At 46.7% G+C, this 22,226-nt stretch overlaps 1 protein-coding gene across 9 annotated transcripts in view; it reads left to right on the top strand.

Annotated features, from left to right (window-relative positions):
• The first annotated feature begins 19,321 nt into the window (after positions 1-19,321).
• Positions 19,322-22,226, top strand: part of FHOD3 (formin homology 2 domain containing 3) — a 502,620-nt gene continuing 499,715 nt past the window's right edge. For 5 of the 9 annotated variants that reach the window (XM_043888942.1, XM_043888941.1, XM_043888938.1 and 2 more), the window contains exon 1: positions 19,344-19,630. In XM_043888942.1, the coding sequence (XP_043744877.1) occupies positions 19,466-19,630 (165 nt within the window). In that variant the 5' untranslated portion in view covers positions 19,344-19,465. Of the gene's footprint in view, positions 19,631-22,226 lie in introns of all 9 variants that reach the window. The other 4 variants (XM_043888944.1, XM_043888939.1, XM_043888946.1 and 1 more) reach the window with 3 other exon arrangements.

Genomic DNA, 22,226 nt, shown 5'->3' with positions numbered 1-22,226 from the left:
GACTGAACCCAGGTCTCCCGTATTGCAGGTGGCTTCTTTACCAGCTGAGCCACAATACCATCCCACTAATAGTACACAAATGCCTTTTCTCTGTACACCCATTAGCACTTGTAATTTGTCGCCTTTTTGATAATAGTTATTCTGACAGATGATTCTGACATCTCATTGCAGTTTTGATTTCCATTTCCCTGATGATTAATGATGTTGAACTTCTTTTCTTTCTTTTTTTTGGGGGGGGGCAGACATTTGTTTCTCAGTTCTGGAAGTTGGGAGTCCAAGATCAAGGTGTCGGCAGATTCAGTGTCTGGTTGGGCCCCTTGTTCTTGTTCACAGCCAGCGTTTCTTCCTGTGTCCTCACTTAGTAGAAGGGGTGAGGGAGCTCTCTGAGATCCCCTTTGTAAGGGCACTAATCCCACTGAAGGGGACTGAGCATCTTTTCATGTGCCTATTGGCCATTTATGTCTTCTTTGGAAAAATGTCTATTCGGGTCCTCTGCCCATTTTTAAATCAAGATTTCTTGTTTGTTTGTTATTTATATTGAGTTGTATGATTCTTTGCATACTTTGGGTAGTAACCCCTTATTGGATATACCATTTGCAAATATCTTCTACCACTCAGTAGATGGCTTTTTGTCTGTTGATGGTTTCCTTCACTGTGTGGAAGGTTTTCAGTTTGACGTAGTCCCGTTGTTTCTCTTTGCTTGTGCTTCCCTTGCCCTGAGAAGACATATCCAAAAATTTTGCTAAGAGTGATGTCCAACTGAGTGCCACTTAGTTTTTCTTCTAGAAGTTTCATGGTTTCCATCTTACATTTAAGTCTTTCATCCATTTTGAGTCTGTCTTTGTGCATGGTGTTAAAGAATAGCCTATTTTGATTCTTTTGCATGTAACTGTCCAGTTTTTTCCAACACTGCTTATTGAAGAGGTTGTCTTCTCCACATTGTATATCTTGCCACCTCCGTCATAGATTGAAAGTGTGCACAAGTCATGTCCAACTCTTTGCGACCCCATGGACTGTAGCCTGCCAGGCTCCTCTGTCCATGGGATTTCCCAGGCAAGAATACTGGTATGGGTGGCCATGCCCTCCTCCAGGGCATCTTCTCGACCCAGGGATCGAACCCACGTCTTTTAAGTCTCCTGCATTGGCAGCCAGGTTCTTTTTCTTTTTTTGGCAGCCAGGTTCTTTACCATTAGCGCCACCTGGGAAGCCTGTGTTAGACATATAATCATTCTTAATTAGTTGACATTTTTAGTGAATCTCACTGGGAATACTTAACCTCCTCCAGTTGGAGGAGGTTGGAGAAGGCAATGGCACCCCACTCCAGTACTCTTGCCTGGGAAATCCCATGGACGGAGGAGCCTGGTAGGTAGCCATGGGATCGCGAAGAGTCAGACACGACTGAGCGACTTCACTTTCACTTTTCACTTTCATGCGCTGGAAAGGGAAATGGCAACCCACTCCAGTGTTCTTGCCTGGATAATCCCAGGGACAGAGGAGCCTGGTGGGCTGCCGTCTATGGGGTCACACAGAGTCGGACACGACTGACATGACTTAGGAGCAGCAGCAGCAGCAGCAGTTGGAGGAGGTTACCTTACTCTTACTTGGCCTTTAGAAAGACAGTTTAGGCTCTCTTCTTGTACTGGGGAAGGTAGTCTGTGCCCAGTGATCTTGAGGAAATGAGAAATGGCCTCCCTCCACTGCATGTACAGAGGAGGCAGGTTTCTCCTCAAGGCTGAGTGTGACTTGTGCCCACCTTTCTTAGGAGAGGTTTGAGCAGGATGTGTTGCTCAAAGTCACAGGCCAGCAACCCTCTTCCTCCTGCTTCCTACCCCTGCCCACCGTTCCTCTCCCCCTTTGATTTGCACTGAGCATTGCTCGCGTGCCTGAAGACATACTCAGTGACTCAGTTGTGTTATGTGAACACCTGTGCTCCTGTCCACAAACCCATCAGACAGGGTTGGTTTATCTACCCAGAGCCTCCAAATGCTAGTGAAACGAGGAACTTTGGAGGTTGAAGGATCCCATCTATGCCACCTCTAATGAGCACTCCTGCTGCCTCCAGTTGAATACGTCCAGTGATGGGAAGCTCACTCCCTAAAAAAGTTACCCAAAACACTGAGTTGCTCAACAGTTCTTTGCCATGTTGAGCTTGTTTCTGCCTCCTGTGATTTCCAGCCATGGGTCTTGCCCTGTCATCAGGAGCTACCCAGGGTGAGTATGTACCCTCCCTCCCCACCCTGCCAAGTCCTTCTGAAGCATGGAGTCCATGTGTGAATCCCAGGTTGCTGGCCAGACCTTTAATACCTTCCACCTATGTTGTTCATTTGTCCCATCACTTCTTTTCCTTAAACCCCTGCCCAGCCCTGCCTACAGCATACTCCTAAAGCTGGTCTTACCTACTGCTCAATTATTTCACATGTCAGTCTCAGGCTTCCCTGCCTAATCTATTCAGAGCTCTTGAGAATAGGAGTCAATTTGTTTCCTTACCTGATTTGTGAGGTTTTGTGTTGCTCCTAGCATAACGTGGGCTTTGAAAGATGAGGAGCACCTCTGGCAAGGCTGTTGAGATGTAGCCTTGTGCGCACCCTCTCATTTGGTGGCAGGATTAATGATAAGAAGTGGCCTCTGACTTGGTAGTTTCTGAAGCTAGTGAACGAAGAGGCAAATGAGGTTAGAAGGTTTTATTATTTCAAAGAATCTGTGAAAAATTCAGCCTCTTTGGAGACCCAGTGATGCCGCACCATGTATCTGGCCCCGTGCTCATCCCCTAACCCACGGGAGAATCATGATCTGACGTGATGGCCTCAACCAGCCCAGTTTCATACGTGAGGAGACTTCCCAGACAGCATGCCACCCAAGCTTGCATACCATCACATATGAGTGGAGCCCAGTAAGAAAGCACGTTTTACAAGAATTTGGTCACGTGTCATCAACATCTTCTCAGGATCAAAGGACAGTTTATTTTGTTCTTGTCTACACCCATGTCACTTTTTGCAGTCAATAATTTTGGGAATGATTTCAGATGTTTTAATGCATGATTGTTTTAAAATTACTTATATTACCGACTGCACATTTATCCATCTCCACCAGACTGTGAGCTCCACAAGGATAGGGCCTGTGTCTATCTGGCTCACCAGTGCATTTCCAGGGTTGGCAGATAAGGGATGCTCAGTAGAATTTGTTAACTGGCTGGGTTTATTAAAGCTGGTCCTGTTTTTATAATAAATCAGTTGATTTTAAGTGTAAATTGTCTTTTGGGTCTAATTTCAATATTTCTCATATGTGGTTTTAGCTAGAAGTGTATTTTGTAGCTTCTGTAGCAATGGTTTCCTATTCAGATTTCTTGGGTATTTATGATTCTGAGTCCTTTCTTTAATTCCCACCTCCTGAACTTCGGCCCTATGTGCTTCTAAAAGAATGTGAAAGTCAAGGGCAATGGCACATCTCTTGAATTTAATTCTAACACCATATCTCAGAAAGTCAATTTGTGTTTTTCATTTGTCCTCAGTATAGGCAACATCGGTGTCTTTCTGGGTGTTCCCTTCATGGTTCTTACAGCTGGGAAAGAGGTTCTCTTCTACATGCTTTAGATTGATTCCTTTGAAGGGGGGTGGTGGTTTAGTCACTGAGTCATGTCCAACTCTTTGTGAACCCATGAACTGTAGCCTGTAAGGCTCCTCTGTCCATGGGATTCTCCAGGCAGGAATACTGGAGTGGGTTGCCATTTCCTTCTCCATTCTCTTCTCCTTCTCTTCATTCAAAATGTGCTGAACAGGTTCCATGGCTACAGAAATGAAAGAAACAAAATGTACATTCAGAGTTCTCACCATAGACAACCCCAAGAAGGGAAGGACAGACCAATACATCGTCCGGTGTGATATGGAATGTTTCAAAAATATGCTATACTCCGAAGCATGCATTTGCTGTTTGGCACTTATTTAAAGGTGTCCAGGAGATGTTCTTTAGTGAGAAAATTCCAGAGGGGTAAAGTACAGTTGAATATTGCCGAATATTCATCTCTGATGTTAGAGGTTGACTTCTAGGCCAAGATGGCCGAGTCTGCATTCCAGGACACACAGCCAAAGAACTCATTTAGAACTAGGCCCTCTACACATTCCATAGACTTATCTATGTGAAAACAGAATAGAACTTTTATAACAGTATTACTAATAGCCAGAGTTGGTAAGGGCCTAAGTGTCCATTAACAGGAGAATGGGAGAAAGGTGATCGTGAAAATGAAGGGATTGGAACACCATGTGGAGAGAGAAAGAAGCACATTTCAGAACATGTGCTCTAAGAGTGCCAACAAATCAAGCAAAGCACTACCATGCATTGCTTTAGGGGACACGCGTGCATGCTAAGTCGCTTCCCCTTGTGTCTGACTGAGACCCCATGGACTGTAGCCTGCCAGGCTCCTCTGTCCATGGGATTCTCCAGGCAAGAATACTGGAGTGGGTTACCATGCCCTTCTTCAGGGGATCTTCCCGATCCAGGGATTGAATCCAGGTCTCCTCCAGCTCCTGCATTGCAGGCAGATTCTTTACTGCTGAGCCACCTGGGAAGCCCTTTAGGGTACATACATCCATAGAATAAGAATAAAGAAATGGATAGGATGATAAGTTACACATTTTAGGGGTGGAGAACTAGAAACAGGGAGGGCACATGGGGCTTTGGCTCTACTGGGAATGTTTTATTCCTTTTAAGTTCTCTTTCTCTTCCTCAAAGAGCACAACATTGATCAAGAGAAGGTGCCCTGCCTGCTGAGGTACCCTATGTGTCCCTGAAACTAAGCCAAAAGCAGGCTCATGAAAGCAGGGACTTGCATGTAGGCTAATAGATTTGCTATGTTGGTAGCAGGTGGTATTATCTGAAACTTATGAATGGAATTTTTAAGAAAGATTTTATGTAATTGTGGTAGGAATGCTTGACGTGGGATCTACCCTCTCAAAGCTCTAAACGCACATACATCATTGACTGTAGGTGCAATGTTGTACAGAGGGTTTCTATTCTTCTTGTTTAACTGGAACTTTATGCCCTCTAATTAGTAACTCCCATTTCCTCCTCCTCCAGTCCCTGGCAATCACCATTCTATTCTTCGATTCTATGAATTTGACTATTTTAGATATCTCGTATTGTTGTTGTTCAGTTGCTAAGTCCTGTCCAACTCTTTGCGACCCCATGGACTGCAGCACGCCAGGCTTCCCTGTCCTTCACCACCTCCCAGAGTTTGCTCAGACCCATGTCCATTGAGTACACGATGCTATCTAACTATCTTGTCCTCTGTCACCCCCTTCTCCTTTTGCCTTCAATCTTTCCCAACATCAGGGTCTTTTCCAATGAGTCAGACATCTCATATAAGTAGAATCATACCTGTGATTGGCATATATTTCATTTAGCATAAATGTCCTCATCCATGTTGTCACTTGTTGCTGAAGTTCCTTCTTTTTTAAGATTAAGGATGAATAGTATTCCATTGGACGTGTGTATCACATTTTCTTCATTCATTCCTCTGTCTGTGGACATGCAGGTTGTTTCTGCATTTTGACAACTGTGCGTGGTGCCGCAATCATGGGAATGCTACTTTCTCTTTGAGGTACTGATTTCAGTTCTTTTGGGTAAATATCTAGAAGTAGGATTGCTGGATCATACGGTTGTTCTATTCTTATGTTTTTGAGGAATCTCCATGCTGTTTTCCAGGGCAGCTACACCATTTTGCATTCCTACCAGTAAGTGTGCAAGGGCTCAGGGGGCTTCCCTGGTGGCCCAATAGCTGAAACTCCCAATGCAAGGGCCCCAGGTTTGAGTCCCTGGTTAGGGAACTAGATCCCACATGCTGCAGAGCTCCCGTGCCACAACTACAGATCCACATGTCACAAGGAAGACGGAAGATCCTGCATGCCTCAACTAAGACCTGGTGCAGCCAAATAAATAAATAATATCTTTTTATAAAGTGTGCAAGGGTTCAAGTTTTTCCAACAAGTTTTTCCGACAAGTTTTCACCATCACGTGTCATCTTTTGTCTTTTTTCATGATAGTGGGTATGAGATATCTCATAGTGAGTTTGATTCACACTTTCCTGATGTTAGAGACATTGACCATTTCTTCATACACCCGCTGGCAATTTGCATGTCTTCTTTGGAGAAATATCTATTCAATCATTTAGTCAATTTTTAAAAAATGGATTATTAGTTAGTGTGTATGTGTACAGCTATTAAGTTGTAGGAGCTCTTTATGTATTTGGAGATTAATCCACTATCAAATATATGGTTTGCAAATATTTTCTCCTATTCAGTAGATTGCCTTTCACCCTGTTGATTGCTTCCTTTGCTCTTTAGAAGTTTTTTAGTTTAATATAGTTCCACTCATTTACTTTTTTGTTGTTTTTGCTTGTGGCTTTGATTTCATAACCGCAAAGTCATTGCTGAGACCAATGTCATGAGGCTTTTCACCTATGCTTTCTTCTAGGAGTTTTATAGTTTCAGGTCTTATGTTTAAGTCCTTAATCCATTTTCAGTTGACTTTTGTGCATGGTGTAAAATCAGGGTCCAGTTTTATTCTTTTGCATGGGATATCCAGTTTTCACAGCATCATTTGTTGAAGAGACTCTCTTTCCCCATTGTGAATTATTAGCATTCTTTCCAAATATCAGTTGAGCATATGCATGGGTTTATTTCTGTGGTCTCTATTCCATTCCATCAGCCCAACATCTGTATTTATGCTAATACCATATTATTTTGATTACTGTAGCTTTATAATATATTTTGAAACAGAAAGTGTGATGCCTCTAGATTTGTTCTACTTTCTCAGGATTGATTTGACTCTTTGTAGTCTTTCATGATTCCATATGAATCATACAATTGTTTTTTTTTTTTAATAAAAAATGTCATTGAAATTTGATAGGGTTTGCATTGGCTCTACAGATTGCTTTGGGTAGTTGGACATCTTAACAGTATTAAATCTTCCAATCCATAAACATGGGATGTCTTTCCATTTTTTGATGTTTTCTTTAATTTCTTTCATCACATTGTACTTTCAGTACTATCTTGAATAGAAGTGACAAAAATAGGCATCCTTGCCTTATTCATCAACTTAGAGGAAAAGCTTCTAGCTTTTCACCTTTGAGCATGATTTTAGCTGTGGGCTTTTTATGTGTTTACTGTGTTGAGTTATTGCCCATCTATTCCTACATGCAAGGGTGTTGAGTCTTGTCAACTACTTTTCTGCATTTATATATATGATTATGTGATTTTCATCCTTTATTCTATTAATGTATCATATTAATTGATTTTCATATGTTGAAGCATTCTTGTATCCAAGGGATAAATCCCACTTGGTCATGGTGTATGATCCTTTTAATGTGCTTTTGGATTTTTTTTTTGCTAGTATTTTGTTGAGGATTTTTTCACCTTTATTCATCAGGGATATTGACCTATAGTTTTCTTGTGGTGTCTCTGTTCAGTTTAGTAAGAGTAATACAGGCATAAAATGAGTTTTGAAGCATTCTTTCCTCTTCATTTTTGGAGCATAGCTTTAAAATGTTAGAATTTACCAGTGAAGCCATCTGATCCTAGGCTTTTCTTTGCTGGAAGATTTTTGATTATTGATTTAATCTCCATACCTATTGTAGGTCTGTTCAGACTTTCTCTTCATGATTTAGTCCTGGTAGGTTGTATGTTACTAACAACTTATCCTTTTAAAAAAGATTATTCAGTTTGTTTGAGTATCATTTTTTTGTTGCTTGCTTTTTTGGTTGTGCCATGCAGCATACAGGATCTTAGTTCCCCAGCCAGGGACTGAACCTGTGGCCCCTACAGTGGAAGCCCAGAGTCTTAAGCACGGGAATGCCAGGGAAATCCTATAATTATTCATAGTAGTCTCTTATGTTCCTTCTTACTTCTGTGTCATCAGTTGTAAAGTCTTTTCTTTCATTTCTGATTTTATGAGCTCTCTCTTTTTTCTTAGTCTAGCTAAAGGTTTGTAAATTTTGTTTATCTTTTCAAAAAACTCAACATTTAGTTTCTGTTGATTTCGCCCATTGTTTTTCTCTTTTCTAGTTCTTACTTCTGTTCTAATCTGTTATTTCTTCCTTCTACTAACTTTGGGTTTAGTTTGTTCCTAGTTCCCTGGGATGTAAAGTTAGGAAAGTCATATTGTTCATTAAAAAACTGCTTTGCTTTTGATACAAGTGAAAACGTTATGGAAATAAACCTTGTTCGTGATCTGCGGTGGGTCCTCTGTACCTTCCATCCCATCGGATGGTAGTCTTGAGAAAGGGAAAAGCCACAGTTCCTACATTCAGTGAGCCCGCTGGTTCCTACCAGGCAATCACCAGACTGTGGTGTTTTGAAGGAGGTCCTGGGACAGGGGAACTCTAGGAGTGAGGAGGTTGGCCCAGGGGAGAAGAAGGGAAAGCCCTGCAGTGATGGCCAGGGCAGCGCCATCTCTTCTGGGTGACAGAAACCTGTCCAAGCTGACGCTGACTGGTTGACTTCCACCCACAAATATCTCGGACCTCCAGCGTCTTCCACAAGGGAGGAGTTGAAAATACCACTTAGGACCATGCCCCAAACTTCAGGTTGTGGTGAGAGAAGTTAAGCCCTGCAAGGTCAGCTGTGCAGTGGGTGGCATTTGCTCTTCAGAGTGACCCTGCCCTGATTAGAAGACGCCATTGGGACCAACTGAGTGCCATCTTTCTCGGGTTCCTTTATTCAGCTGGTGAGCAGCCGAGGAGGGCACAGGCTGCAGGGGTCCAGGGGATCTGAGATCCACTGCTAGAAATGAAAGCCTGTGGGGACTTGAATGGTGTTTTGACTGATGCAAATGGCCCACCTGAGACCCTGGCAGTGGATGAAGGCTTCACCCGGTGGGCAGTGTTCAGAGCACCTGGTCTCCAAGCAAGGCTGAGGCTCTTCTCACTGCAAGGGCAGTTCAGAGAGTAACTGGAAGCAGAAGGAAATCTAGGCTCCAGCTGACAGATAATTTCAGCCTGTCCTTTTCTAAATCTTTTTTCTTTTCTTTTTTTTTTTTTTTTTGGAGTGGGGATACTGATAGAAATAACTTCTATCTATCTCACTTTACAAATCCCCAAATTAAAATCATGGCAAACATCATCCCATATTACTAAGTCACTGAACATTTCTAAACCTTATCTGAAAAGTAAGAAAACCCTCATGAAATTGCTTGACAAAGGGGACAGTTTGTGTGTTTAGCACCGGGCCTGAATAAGCCACGGCTACCGCCTGGTGGCAACATTCGGTAAGTGCAGATTTTGTTCCTTCAAGATGAAAAATAGCTCAGATTGGGTGCTGCTGCTTAGTCGCTCAGTCGTGTCCGACTCTTTGCAACCCCACGGACTGTAGCCCGCCAGGCTTCTTTGTCCATGGGGATTCTCCAGGCAAGAATACTGGAGGGGGTTGCCATGCCCTCCTCCAGGGGATCTTCCCAACCCAGGGATAGAACCCAGGTCTCCCACATTGCAGGTGGGTTCTTTACCGTCTGAGACACCAGGGAAGCTCCAGATTGGGTGACCAGCTCCTAAATAGAAGGAAGGCAAACATTAGGATGCTTCTGACTCCCTGTCTACCTTCCTTAATGGAACAACTCTGATAAATTTTTCTATGTTGATATCAGAGTCCTTTAAAAAGGTGGTTCTTAAAGTTCGTTCTTGAACTATTTCTTGGTCAGAGGGACTGTGAACCTACATTGCATCAACCATTTTTTTGAGGTTCCCTATTTTCCTTAGGATTTTAAAGGATGCAGCTTTGAATTGGTAGTTCTCTTCCTATCTCTCCCTCTCTCCCCAATCCCATTTAATATATAATGCCTTCTGTCGACTATAGATCCAGGTTTTGTGGCCCCGAAGACCGTACAATCTTAAAGTCATCTTGAAGGAAAGGGATACAAAATAAAAATTGGGCACAAAAGCTAGTATTTACTTGCATAGAAGTGTCGGGGCTTAGAAAGAGGTCTGTGCAAGTGAGGGGCCCTGAGCTTGAGCTTTGTTACATTTGCGATGACTCCAGTTTTGCACGGTTTTCTGGTTGCTCTGTTTTCCTGATACAACTAAGTGCCTCTCAAAGATTACTCTGCTTTTCTGCAGTTTATAGAATATACCAGGTTTTATTCACTTTCTAAGATAGACAGCCACTTGCAGACCTTTCCTGATCTTTTCTCTCCCACCCGTGGATGAAAAGTGATGTTCTGTCATCACGCTGAGATAGTGACTCACCCTGAACTCATCACTGCTCCAGCTGGGACCGAGACCTGAGAGGTTGATGAGTATGTGAAATGATGCATGGCTGCAACTGTATTGTAAATAATTAAAACATACTCCTATACTCCTATAACAGACATACAAGTTTCTAGTTTTAAATTTTATAAGTGAGACTGTAGTAAATTTTGCTTTTGAACATGGCTGTTTACATACTTACTTATTCATTTATTTTTGCATTTATTTTTCCTTCTTCCAAATGATTTCCTAGAAACAAGAGTGGGATTCCAGGATAATTGTTAGGTATTGTTAAAATGTTTTTCCAGTAGAAAGTTACTGACTTACAACCGTGGTGTTTCAATACCGCGCTGGCCCAGTCACTTCAGGTTCTCTGAGCTTGTGCTCCTGGATGTAAGAAAAATACACTCCATTTCTTGGTGTAGCTCCTTTTGTTCATGGCAGCAGGCAGAGTCTGGAGAAATGAGCCAGAGGGGCTTCAGGGTCTGAAGAAGGTAGGAGTGTGCCTGGCAGTGAGAGGTGGGGGAGGGTAAGTGAAACTGTGGAATGAATGGAGTGTTCTCAGCCCTCCCCCACCCAGTTCCCAGTGAGACGATGAGGTCCCCTCCCAACATGTGGTATGTGTGTGTGTGTGTATGAGTATGTGTGTTTGTGTGTGCATGACTTCAGTCATGTCTGACTCTTTGAGACCCCATGGACTGTAGCCTGCCAGGCTCCTCTGTCCATGGGATTCTCTAGGCAAGTATGCTGGAGTGGGTTGCCATTTCCTCCTCCAGGGATCTTCCTGACCCAGGGATTGAACTCGTGTCTCTTGCATCCCCCGCCTTGGCGGGCAGGTTCTTTACCACTGCGCCAACATATGCGGGGCCCAAGACAAAAGTTTAAATGGAGGCCCATAAGCATACATTTAAACATATTTTAAGAAGTGAAAGTCACTCAGTCATGTCCGACTCTTTGCGACCCCAGGGACTATACAGTCCATGGCATTCTCCAGGCCAGAATACTGGAGTGGGTAGCTGTTCCCTTCTCCAGGGGATCTTCCCAACCCAGGGATTGAACCCAGGTCTCCCACATTGCAGGCAGATTCTTTACCAGCTGAGTCATAAGGGAAGCCCAAGAATACTGGAGTGGATAGCCTAGCCCTTCTCCAGTGGATCTTCCCAACCCAGGAATCAAACTGGGGTCTCCTGCATTGACTGCAGGTGGATTCTTTACCAAATGAGCTATCAGGGAAAGCCACAAATACATTTAAAATTCATAAATCAAACAAAATGTTAAGTAAAATATGCTCTTCCTACTTTGACAAATACACCTTCATAATGACTTGCAAGGACAGATCTGAGTTGAGGATTCTGACTCCACGGCACTCCACACAGGAAAAGGGCAGCAAGAAGAAAGCTGGCCCAGCCTGCTTACTGCCATGGCCTACACCCTTCCTCCTCCCAGCCCTGAGACACGAACTCCAGAAATGTGGCCCCTGGATCCTGCATGTCCAGACACCACCTACACCCACTGTAAACAGCCACCCCATAGTCTCTTCTTAGGGCTGGGGGGCAGCGGGGGCCACCCGTAGGGGGACCACCCAGGGAAGAGACACATGTGGGCACTGGGTATATGTTCAGGGCCATCTGGGCAAGGGATTCTGTGGTTCCAGGTACCTGGAGACCAGTCTCGAGAGAGCAGCTTGAGCCCCAGGCGTGTATGAACACTTGGTACAACGGACTCCTTGCCCTTCAGGGAGGGGTGGGCAGGCTGAGGCCCTATGATGCATGGAGCCTAAGGCTGGGCCCCGTTGCTCTGGGCTAAGAGGTGTACTGGTACGAACTTCCCTGGATAAAGTAAACTACCCCAGAAAGAGGACCTAAAGATACTCAAGGAAAAAGCCATCTGTCCACAGCTTATCTGCAGTGAAGCCCAACAGGCAAAGTGCCTCAGTTATATACCCCAGAGCTTCCAGTCAGCTTTTAATATGAGTGAACAGCCAAGGATCATGAGTATTTAAGGATAAATTCAACTCTAATAGAAAATGACAGAGAAAGAGAAAGGGGAAAAGAAAAAACTCTCAAAGAACAAAGACATGGTACAATGAAATGAAAAAGTAAAAAAAAAAAAAAAAAAAAAGAAATGAAATCAATAATATAAGGGAAATCCAGAAAACAAGAACAATGTATGGAAAATCAGAAAACAAGAAAGAGTTCTTGAAAATTAAAAATGGGAATGCTGAAATTAAAATTTAGGTGAAGGACTTCCTTAGTGGTCCAGTGGTGAGGACTCCACACTTCCACTGCATGGAGTGTGAGTTCAATCCCTGGTGGGGGAACTAAGGTCCCACATGCTGGGCAGCACACCCAAAATTTAAAAAAAATTTTTTTTCAGCGAAGGAGAAGGAACATATAGTTGAGAAAACTCTCACAAAATGTAGAACAAAATAATCAAAGAGAGGAACAGGGTGGAAAAGTTAAGAAAATTAGAGGGACTGGTTAGTGTCCAATATTCCAAATAAGAGGAGTTTCAGAAAGAGCAAGCAGAGAAAACTGTGGAGAGGAAATTATCAAAGACATGATACAAGAACATTTCCACAAATCAAATAACTGGATCCCTAGGCTAGAAATAGCAGTGGAGTCTCAATATGATGAATGAAAATGAACTCACACCAGGGTAATTTATCAAGCAATTTCAATATACTGGGAATAATGAGAAGGTTCAAAATCCTCCAGAGAGAGGGAAAATAAAAAGTTACATATATTATACAAAGTAGGTAATTGCCAGACCACACATCTTCTCAATGGCAATAATGAAGCAATGCCTCAAACTGAGTGAAAGTCATTTTCAACCTAGAATTGTATATCATGGGTGTTAGACTGTTGCAAAGTCACTAAGACCTCCTGGAATGTGACTTTGCTTCTCCCATCAGGGTGTGCTCAGTCACTCAGCCGTGTCTGACTCTTTGCCATCCCATGGACTGTAGCCCGCCAGGCTCCTCTGTTCATGGGGTTTTCCAGGCAAGAATACTGGAGAGAAGTGTCATTTCCTACTCCAAGAGATCTTCCTGACCCAGGAATCGAATTCATGTCTCTTGCATCTCCTGCATTGGCAGGCAGATTCTTTACCACTAGCGCCACCTGGAGTGCAATCTATTTCTCTACTCTTTTAATCTAGGCTGGCCTTGACTTACTTTGATTAAAAAACAGTGGGGAAAGTGACACAGCCAGCATAAGCTCTGAGCTCAAGGTTCAAGAAACTCTTCAGGTTTTGCTCTTGAACTCTTAGTATGCTACCCTAGGACTGCAAATGGGAAAAAGCCAGGTCTAACTTACCGGATGGAGGAGGAGAGACTCCTCAGCCAAGTCTACAAGTTCATTAGATACATTTTCTATCTTCCCAATTTCTGTGGGCAACTGTTTTCTCAATTGTTTTATTGCTACATAACACATGTAACCATATTCCCAGTTTTCAGTAGTGATTTTTTTTACCACTATTTCTAGGACCTGGCTTCTTCACATGCTAGTTTCAATCCCATATGCCCAGAGGGTGAGAACAGACGCTGTAAGGATTCTTGAAGCCTTAGTTTCAGAAGTCACACAGTGCCACTTTCAACATGCGCTGTCACGGTAAGTCACACAGTGATCCCCATTCAAGGAGTGGGGAAATAGACCCCATATGTTGATGGGGCAAGCGGCAAAGTCACATGGCAAAATGGTGGGAGAAAAAAGGGTGGGAAGGGATGTGGCCAACCTTGCCAACAGCGGTACCACAACCAAGGCAAGTGTGGGGCTGTCTGTGTGCTAGTCACTCAGACATGTCCAACTCTTGGCGACCCCACAGACTGTAGCCTGCCAGGCTCCTCTGTCCATGGGATTCTCCAGGCAAGAATACTGGAGTGGGTTGCCATTTCCTCCTCCAGGGGAACCTTCCTGACCCAGGGATCAAACCCAGATCTCCAGCATTACAGGCAGACACTTTACCATTTGAGCTACCAGAGAATAAAAATTACTTTAGACATGAAAGTTTCAAAAATTTACGTTTTCTCAGAAAGCTACTGGGCCATGTATTTTTTTGAAAAAAAATTGCAAGTGTAAATCAAGAAAGAATATGACATACCATCTGAGAACCAGGGGTTCCCACACAAGAGGGATGTCAAGGAAATCCTGAGCAGGAAAGGCTGGGAGGAGCAGGAGGGTGGAGGACGGCCAGAGGGATGTTTCTGAGAGGCGTGTCCTAGGGGTAAAATATAGCATTGAGAAATTATTTGATATTATTGAAAGAGGCATTTTCAGAGCTGCTGCAGGATATGAGCTCTAACCAGCTGCTCAAGAAAAAAATAAAGAACTGAAAAAAAAATTGAGGCAAATATTAACTTCAGAAAAAACCGAAAAAGGTGTTCAAGAAAGGCCATGTAATCATGTGAACTACGTGGCATAAAAGTGAACAATAATAACACAACCGTCATTTAAAAAGTCATGAGGATTCCCCTGCTGGTGGAATGGATAAGAATCCCCCGGCCAGTGCAGGGGACACAGGTTTGATCCCTGGTCTGGGAAGATTCCATGTGCTATGGAGCAAGTAAGCCCTCCCGCCACAACTACTGAGCCTGTGTGCTGCAACGACTGAAGCCGGTGGGCCTAGAACCTGTGCTCCAAACAAGAGAAGCCACTGCAATAAGAAGCCCGCTCACCACCACAAAGAGCAGCCCCTGCTCGCTGCAACTAGAGAAAGCCCACACAAAGCAACAAAGAGCCAGTGCTGCCAAAAATAAATACATAAAAACCGTTATTGCTGTTTAGTCACTAAGTCATGTTTGACTCTTTCATGACCACATGGACTGTAGCCTGTCAGACTCCTCTGTCCATAGGATTTTCCCGGCAAGAATACTGGAATGGGTTGCCATTTCCTTCTCCAGGGGCTCTTCCTGACCCAGGGAACCCATGTCTCCTGCATTGGAGGCTGATTCTTTATCAATGAGCTACCAGGGAAGCCCAGAATAAACATCAATAATAAAAAAAGACTCTAAAAAAATCACTGAATAAGAATTTAACTAAAATCGTGATGAAACTATATTGGGATGATGGAGAAAGGAAGTCTGTAATGTAGCATGATATAAAGTCAGTATATTCTCTAAAATTAGTTGATCAAAATAGAGCAGTGTCCTTATTATTTAAAAGTGAGTGCCTCTGGGAAGTGAGAAGGGATGTAGGTGGTGATCATGAAACAGGGGGCTGGTATTTTTTGTTATAAATCTTGACCTTATAAACTACAAGAAGTTAAAACAGAATGATTTCAAAAGATACATTGAGAAAAAAAGTTGGCTGTTAATCAGAGGAAAATATTATTGCTAAGAGCAGTTTCAAGTGAGTTGTCAGGGCAGAAATCCTCAAAAGAATTGAGGATGGCCTCTATGATTAAATTTTTTAAAGGTTTCATTTTAGGTGCCAGTCCCTATTTGAAGTTTTAAAATTAAAATTGAATAAGACAAATTCCAATCCTTAAAGTCTTATGGTTTAGAAGAGCAGGCATACCAGTAAGCAAGTATTTTCAATGCAACATGAAAAGAGTTACCATAGCCACAGTAGAAAGTAATTTGAGACCACAAAGGAAAGAGATACCGTCCTTGTTTAGGCGTGGAGTTGGAGATGTCTCCCTAGAAGAGCTGATCTTAGAAATGTGTGTTGGAGGATAAATGGGTTCAGCTGGCTGACTAGATAGGTAAAAGCACTCCAGATTGAGAAGCTCACATGAAAAATCTCAGCAAGTTTCAGTCAGTTCAGTCACTCAGTCCTGTCCGATTCTCTGCAACCCCATGAACTGTAGCACGCCAGGCTTTCCTGTCCATCACCAACTCCCAGAGCTTATTCAAACTCATGTCCATCAAATTGGTGATGCCATTCAACCATCTCATCCTCTGTCATCCCCTTCTCCTCCTGCCTTCAATCTTTCCCAGCATCAGGGTCATTTCAGATGAGTCAGTTCTTCCCATCATGTGGCTAAAGTATTGGAGTTTCAGCTTCAGCATCAGTCCTTCCAATGAATATTCAGGACTAATCTCCTTTAGGATGGACTGGTTGGATCTCCTTGCAGTCCAAGGGACTCTCAAGAGTCTTCTTCAACATCACAGTTCAAAAGTATCTATTCTTCGGCACTCAGCTTTATTTATATGCTCAGCTTTTCTTAACATGCTCAGCTTTCAGCATGTTTGGGAAAGGGTAATAATTCAATGTGGCCAAGATGTGAAGGAGTAAGTCTGGAGTAGTAAACTGGAGCAGATCTTAGACAGTCTTGTGGGTCATGCTAAGGGGTTTGGCATGTAAGGATTTTCCCCTGAGATATGACGCATCTAATATACATCTTTGAAAGATCACTGGCTCCGAGACACTGTGGAAGCTCAAATGTAGGATGCAAGACTGGGGATGGGAGACACATTGGAAGACTAGCATAGGAAGTGAGGGCTAGACAGCAGGAGAGTTGAGAAATATTTCAAAGGCTGATTCAGTGACAGGTCATAGAGACCAATAGGAAGATATAGGACCCAGAGATGTCTCTGATGTTTCACTCATTCATCAGAATCTATGGTCTGACTTTGTGCTAGGCACTCTGCCAGGCACTGGGGGTGGGGGGGTATATAAGGTTGAATACCTCATGGTCCCTGCCCCACATTGGTTTTCAGTTTAGTGGGAACACAGATATATATTAAGAGAAACTGTAGTGATGCTCTATTTTTATGAGGAGAACAGAGCCCAGAGGAAGTGAGAAGAGCTGATGAAGTGGGAGAAGGTGAACTTAGAATGGGTAGAACTAATGAAGCTGAGAGAAGAGAGTTTGAAAAAAGTGTGGTCTATGGTGACAGATGCTGCTGAGAAAGTGGATAGTAAGGCTGAGGTGTCCCCCTAATGAGGCAACGAGGATGGCATTCATGGTCTCAGAATAGCGGGGAGGGCTGTCCATCAGATGTTTTGGGGTGTGGAGCAAAGAGGTGGTGAGGATGCTGAGAAATGAATATAGCTCTTGCTTTCAGAAGCTGATCAGGAAGTGAAGAAGAGATAAGCCACAGAGAGGCAGCCTTCATAAAGATGTAGTTTTTAAGACAAAACACTTGAATATTTATGCTCATCAGGACCAGCTGTATAACTTGTGGATCCCAATGCAGAATGAAAATTCCAGTCCTCTTGTTAAATCGTTATGAATTTAAGGACCACAATAGCAGAGCATGAAACCAGTGCGGGGCTCTTCTAAGAGCTGGGATCTGTGGGCCAGGTCCTGATTCTCAAGGGGCAGGAACCCAGGAAGGCAGGAAGAAGGAGGCTAGATCAGTGACACAAGCTGATCCCAGAAGAGCCAGGAAAGGACCCAGGATCCAGATGGAAGTAGAGCCTTGAGCAAGAAGAAAACCAGGGCTTTGGTCATCTCTTGAGATGGAGGAGACAGATGATGGACATGGAAGATGGAGAGGTGGGGAGCAGAAAGGGGAGGACTTCACCCTGGAGCGAAGATCTTCTTTACTGAATAATCTGTAGGTGAAGTGGCAGAAGCTTGTGGCAGCCTGAGAGGAATGGAGGGCCACGCTGAGCAGTGCAGAGAAACCTGGGGGGAGTGGGTTGGGTCATTAGGCGCGGCTGCTGCCGGCAGCGGATGGGGTGGGAACAACCTGGAGACCTGCTAGATGAGGTCAAGAAAGTGATGCAGCATGGAGGTCACTGATGGGCTGGGATTCATGTAGGGACAGAGGTGAGAAATGGGGCGGCTGGAAAGATTGGAGGCCTCCCTCACTGAGGAGGAAAGAAAATGGTGATGAAAATGGGAGGGTAGGAGGCAGAGGGTCCAAGGGGATGGGATTTTAGCCTCTTCCCAAGAGCTGATGGTGAAGTCCGATGTACTGGCCTGTCTAAAGGACTCGGGCAGAGAGAACTAGTTCTGCAGGCACTAGCAGGTGTCACGGATCATGGTTATTTTAAGAACAGGCGTAAGCCTGCACGTGCGACGGGGAGGGTCCACGGAAACGGAAGGTCACAGGTGCGCGTGAAGAGGCTTAGCGTGGGACGCGGGGTTTCTTCCCCTTGAAGCCAGAAGGGGAGCCACATGTCACAAAATCGCCTTGTTTAGATGCGGATGTTGAGAGCCATTGAGTTTATTCCACGAGACCTGCAGGAGGCACGAGGAGACCCGGGACCTTGGCCATAGCCTGGGGATGGAGGGAACCGGGAGTTCTTATTGGAAACGAAGGGGGTCACCCTCGAGCAGCGAGAAGCCTCGAGGCGCGGTGCAGGCCAAGGCGGGCAGGCTGCAAACCTTCCCTCCAAGTCCCTCTATGCCCGGTGGGTCCCTCGCTCGCCGCGGGCTCCCTGCGCCGGAAGCGCCCCTGCGGCCCCACTAGACCCATTTAGGGCTTTCGAAGACCTCACTGGCCAAGAGGCCGTGAGGATGCAGAGGGTCATCCAGACACTCAGCCCCTGAAGCCTCCAGCTTGGCGCCCTCCTGGTCTTGTTTCTTAAGAATGGCTGCCAGAGATCCCCGGTTCACCCTCCTCCTTCTTAGCTTCCTCCTCCCCGGGGGAAACCTCCCCGGAACCCTGCCCAGGGGTCCAGGTGGCTGCCACTATCCCGCTTGCTTGCTTGCTTGTCGGGGTTGGGGGGGGGGGGGGGGGGGGGGCTTCCTCGCCTCCTGGTGCCCAGCTGGGGCTTTCCGAATCCAGGCAGCAGGAGCCCGGCCGCCGCCGCCTTCATCTGGAAAGAGTTAAGCCTGCTTTCAGATGGATAAGATGCCCGAGGACGGCTGTGCCCCCCCACCCCGCCCCCACACCTCGGTTCCCCGAGCCCAGAGGGGTGCAGCTCGGCCTGGGCGCCCCAGCCGGCGGGGCGCACGTGCTGCCAGGGGCCCAGGCGGCGTCCTCGCTGCGGGGTCTGCCCGCGGAGCGGGCGGTGGGCGGGGGGCTTTCGGCCAGCCCACTCGGCCCAGGGCTGCGGATACTGCGCGAGCCGCTCTCCCTTTCGCGTTCCCGGCGGCGAGTCGCGTGGGTCCCGGCGGGTGCGCGGGGGACGCAGAAGGGGAGGAGCCGGAGAGCCCGGGGAGGAGGGGCCCCGCCGGCCCCGCCCCCGTCCCGCCCCCCGCGGCCGGAGCCCGGGCTGCAGCCAGGCGCGCCGGAGCCTGCGAGCCCGCGAGCCAGCGAGCGGCGGCCGCGGCCTCCCCTGCTTGCGGTGACCCCCGTCGATCCCGGGGCCCGCGCCCCCGCTGGGGCAGGGATGCATCATGGCCACGCTGGCCTGCCGGGTGCAGTTCTTGGACGATACGGACCCTTTCAACAGCACCAACTTCCCCGAGCCCAGCCGGCCGCCGCTGTTCACGTTCCGCGAGGACCTCGCGCTCGGCACCCAGCTGGCCGGGGTCCACCGATTGCTGCGGGCGCCGCACAAGGTACTGCCGGGCGGGCGGGCTGGGCCCCCTGGGCGCAGCTCCTGCTGCGGGGCGCGCCGGGGTCGGGGCCCCGCGGGCGAGCTGAGCTGGGTGCGGCCGGGGGACCAGCGCTCAAGGGCAGACCTCCCCTCTCCCCGTTAGGCAGAGGGGTCCGGGCGCGCGCCGGCTGGCTGGGGATCGCCCGGGCCGGAGGGGAAGACCGCCCAGCGTTCCGGCCCAGAGCGGGGGCGGGCAAGGCCGAACAGGTGCGGCGCCGACCGGAGGCGGGATGCAGAGGGTTCCCCGCGCCGCGCCGTTAGCTTGGCCGGGTGGGCGGGGTGGGCTCGGATGCCGGCAGTCGGTCCCCGCACTCGGGCGGGCGGGCGCCGAGCTGCGCGCGGAAAGAACCCGGGCTCCGGGGACTCTGGTCTTTTTGAGGAGAGCCCCGAGCGACGCCCGGGACAAAACCTTTCCGACCTCTGGGGCCGCTGCAGGCGGCAGCGCGACCCTCGCGATAAAGCACGCTTCCCGGGGACGCCTCTCCTTCCTCCCGCGGGGGCGCCGCGGAGGACGCCGCCCGCGCGCAGCGATCCTGTTCAGAGCAGCCCCCTTTTTCTTAAAAGAAGCAGGTGGTCTTGAGGGGAGCAGTGGCCGTGGGAGGAGGAGCGGGGGCTCAGAGGGGCGGCCCGCGCGCACAAAGCCCGAAATGAGTGTCCCCTGGGAAGAATGGCTTGGGTTTTTTCCTTTTTTTCTGTTTTAACTCTTTGCGGGACAGGCATCTTGCAAAGTATGTGTGTTGCAAAGAGAGCTGGGCACTGAAAGCCAACCATTTAGTTTACCCAGGAGAACCCTTCCTCCCACTTAAATAGAGTGACTGCATCTTGAATTACTTTTCTGGTACTCCCCCCCCCCCCTCCCTTAGGGTTCATATCAAAGCTCGTAGATGATTTATTCTTTGAAGATCAACAACTGATAAATATTTGGAAAAGATAACACTTGGTGACAAAAAGAACAAAACTGGTTTTTAAAAATTCCTTAGGTTTCTGTATGATGTTCACCTGCCTTGGAAGAAGAGAGGGAGGTTGATGTGGAAACCGGTGAACTTTGGCAATGGTGTCTGTTGCTAGTGTATCACGGCTCCCCCTTCCCCTCCCCCAGCCCCCACTACTTAATGAGTAACCTGTCTTCAGGAATGAGGAGTAGGGCAATTCTGTTTCCTTTCTCTGTGTTGGTGCAGGATGGATAGTCCCGGGAACCCCTGTGGCCATGAAAGGTTGGGTTGGGAGATGGGGAGACAGAAAGATGTCTTGTGGATTCAGCTTATCAGGATCACTTTGTCAGTTACTTTAGGAGGTTCTTCTCAATCAATGGATTCAGTTAAAAATCTTTGCAGGGCTTCTTCAGCATCATGGTTATTTCATTCATTATGGTCTCTGATTATAGTGATCCTTTGTTGAGACCGCAGAAGACTCATAATTGTGGCCCTGTGACCTTGAAGTGGTTTCCTTGGATTTCAAACCCGGGGTTGACCTTTCAAGCTGGAAACTGACATACATTTTTATGTTTCCGTGGAAGAGCCCGGTAGCCTGCTCCAGTGTTCCTGGTCTGGTAGGAGATCCCGATGCCCCAGCGTTATGCTGTCCCCCACCCCCACCCCCACCCCCTGGGAAGCCACAGCACAGCTGCTGCACTGGCTCCCAGTGATGACCCTTATGGAATAAATGGAACCTGAAGATGTCCAACAGAGACCCTTGATCCCTTGTCTTGGGGTGCCCGGCCAGCCTCAGTCTCAGAGTCTGTTGCCTGAAGACCCCTGTCATACCGTCAGATGTGTGGCATCATTGTTCGCATCTCAAGCCGACTGAGTGGCTGGTTGTATTAGCCAGGGTTTCTATAAAGCAGAATTCAGGGCATTTCTGTGCCCAGGTGCGATTACTACTGTAAAATGCTGGTTAATTTCCAGCAGGAAATCTGCCAGGTTGAATGATCCATCTGTGATAGACAGAGATAATGAGTTTTGAGTGCTTGGTATGTAGGTGTATGCATGCTCTACTAAGGATGTCAGTGCGGGATCTCATTTCCTATTACATGTATCTGTGAAGTGCAGACTTTTACTGGACCTGTTTGATGGATGAGGAAACTGAGGCTGAGAACAGTTGAGTAACCTAGTTTCTCTGCTAGGAGCGGGGAGCTGATATTGAAACCTGGTCTGTGTGACTTGAGACCCCACTGCTGTTCTGCTCCCTGGACCAGTCGTTTGGCCAACTCTGCATCTGCTCTGGCTTCCGTTCCATTAACTTGGGGAGTTCCCGACTCAGTTTTCTAGGCCAGATACTTTTTGGCCTGGGGCAAGTGAATGTTACTACTAGCTTGAGTAAGAGCACTGAGACAGAATTGCTGACCTGGTAGAGTTCACAGCCAGAGGGGGAAACAAATCGTTACCAACCTGGCTATGAATTAGCTAACAGTGAGGGAGTGGGCATGCCCCTGCCATGGGTCTCCTTGAGCCCAGCCTGGCAGGAAGAGAGTTTCTGCGGCAGGGGACATTCTGGGTGGTGAGAGGGGAGAAGTGTGACTGTGAAACTTCGGAAACTCTTAGCATCCTCAGCCATCTGAC

This window comes from Cervus elaphus, chromosome 27 (assembly GCF_910594005.1).
Source record: "Cervus elaphus chromosome 27, mCerEla1.1, whole genome shotgun sequence".
NCBI lineage: Eukaryota > Metazoa > Chordata > Mammalia > Artiodactyla > Cervidae > Cervus > Cervus elaphus.
The sequence above is the reverse complement of the archived record's forward strand: the minus strand, read 5'-3'. Positions and strand labels throughout refer to the sequence as shown.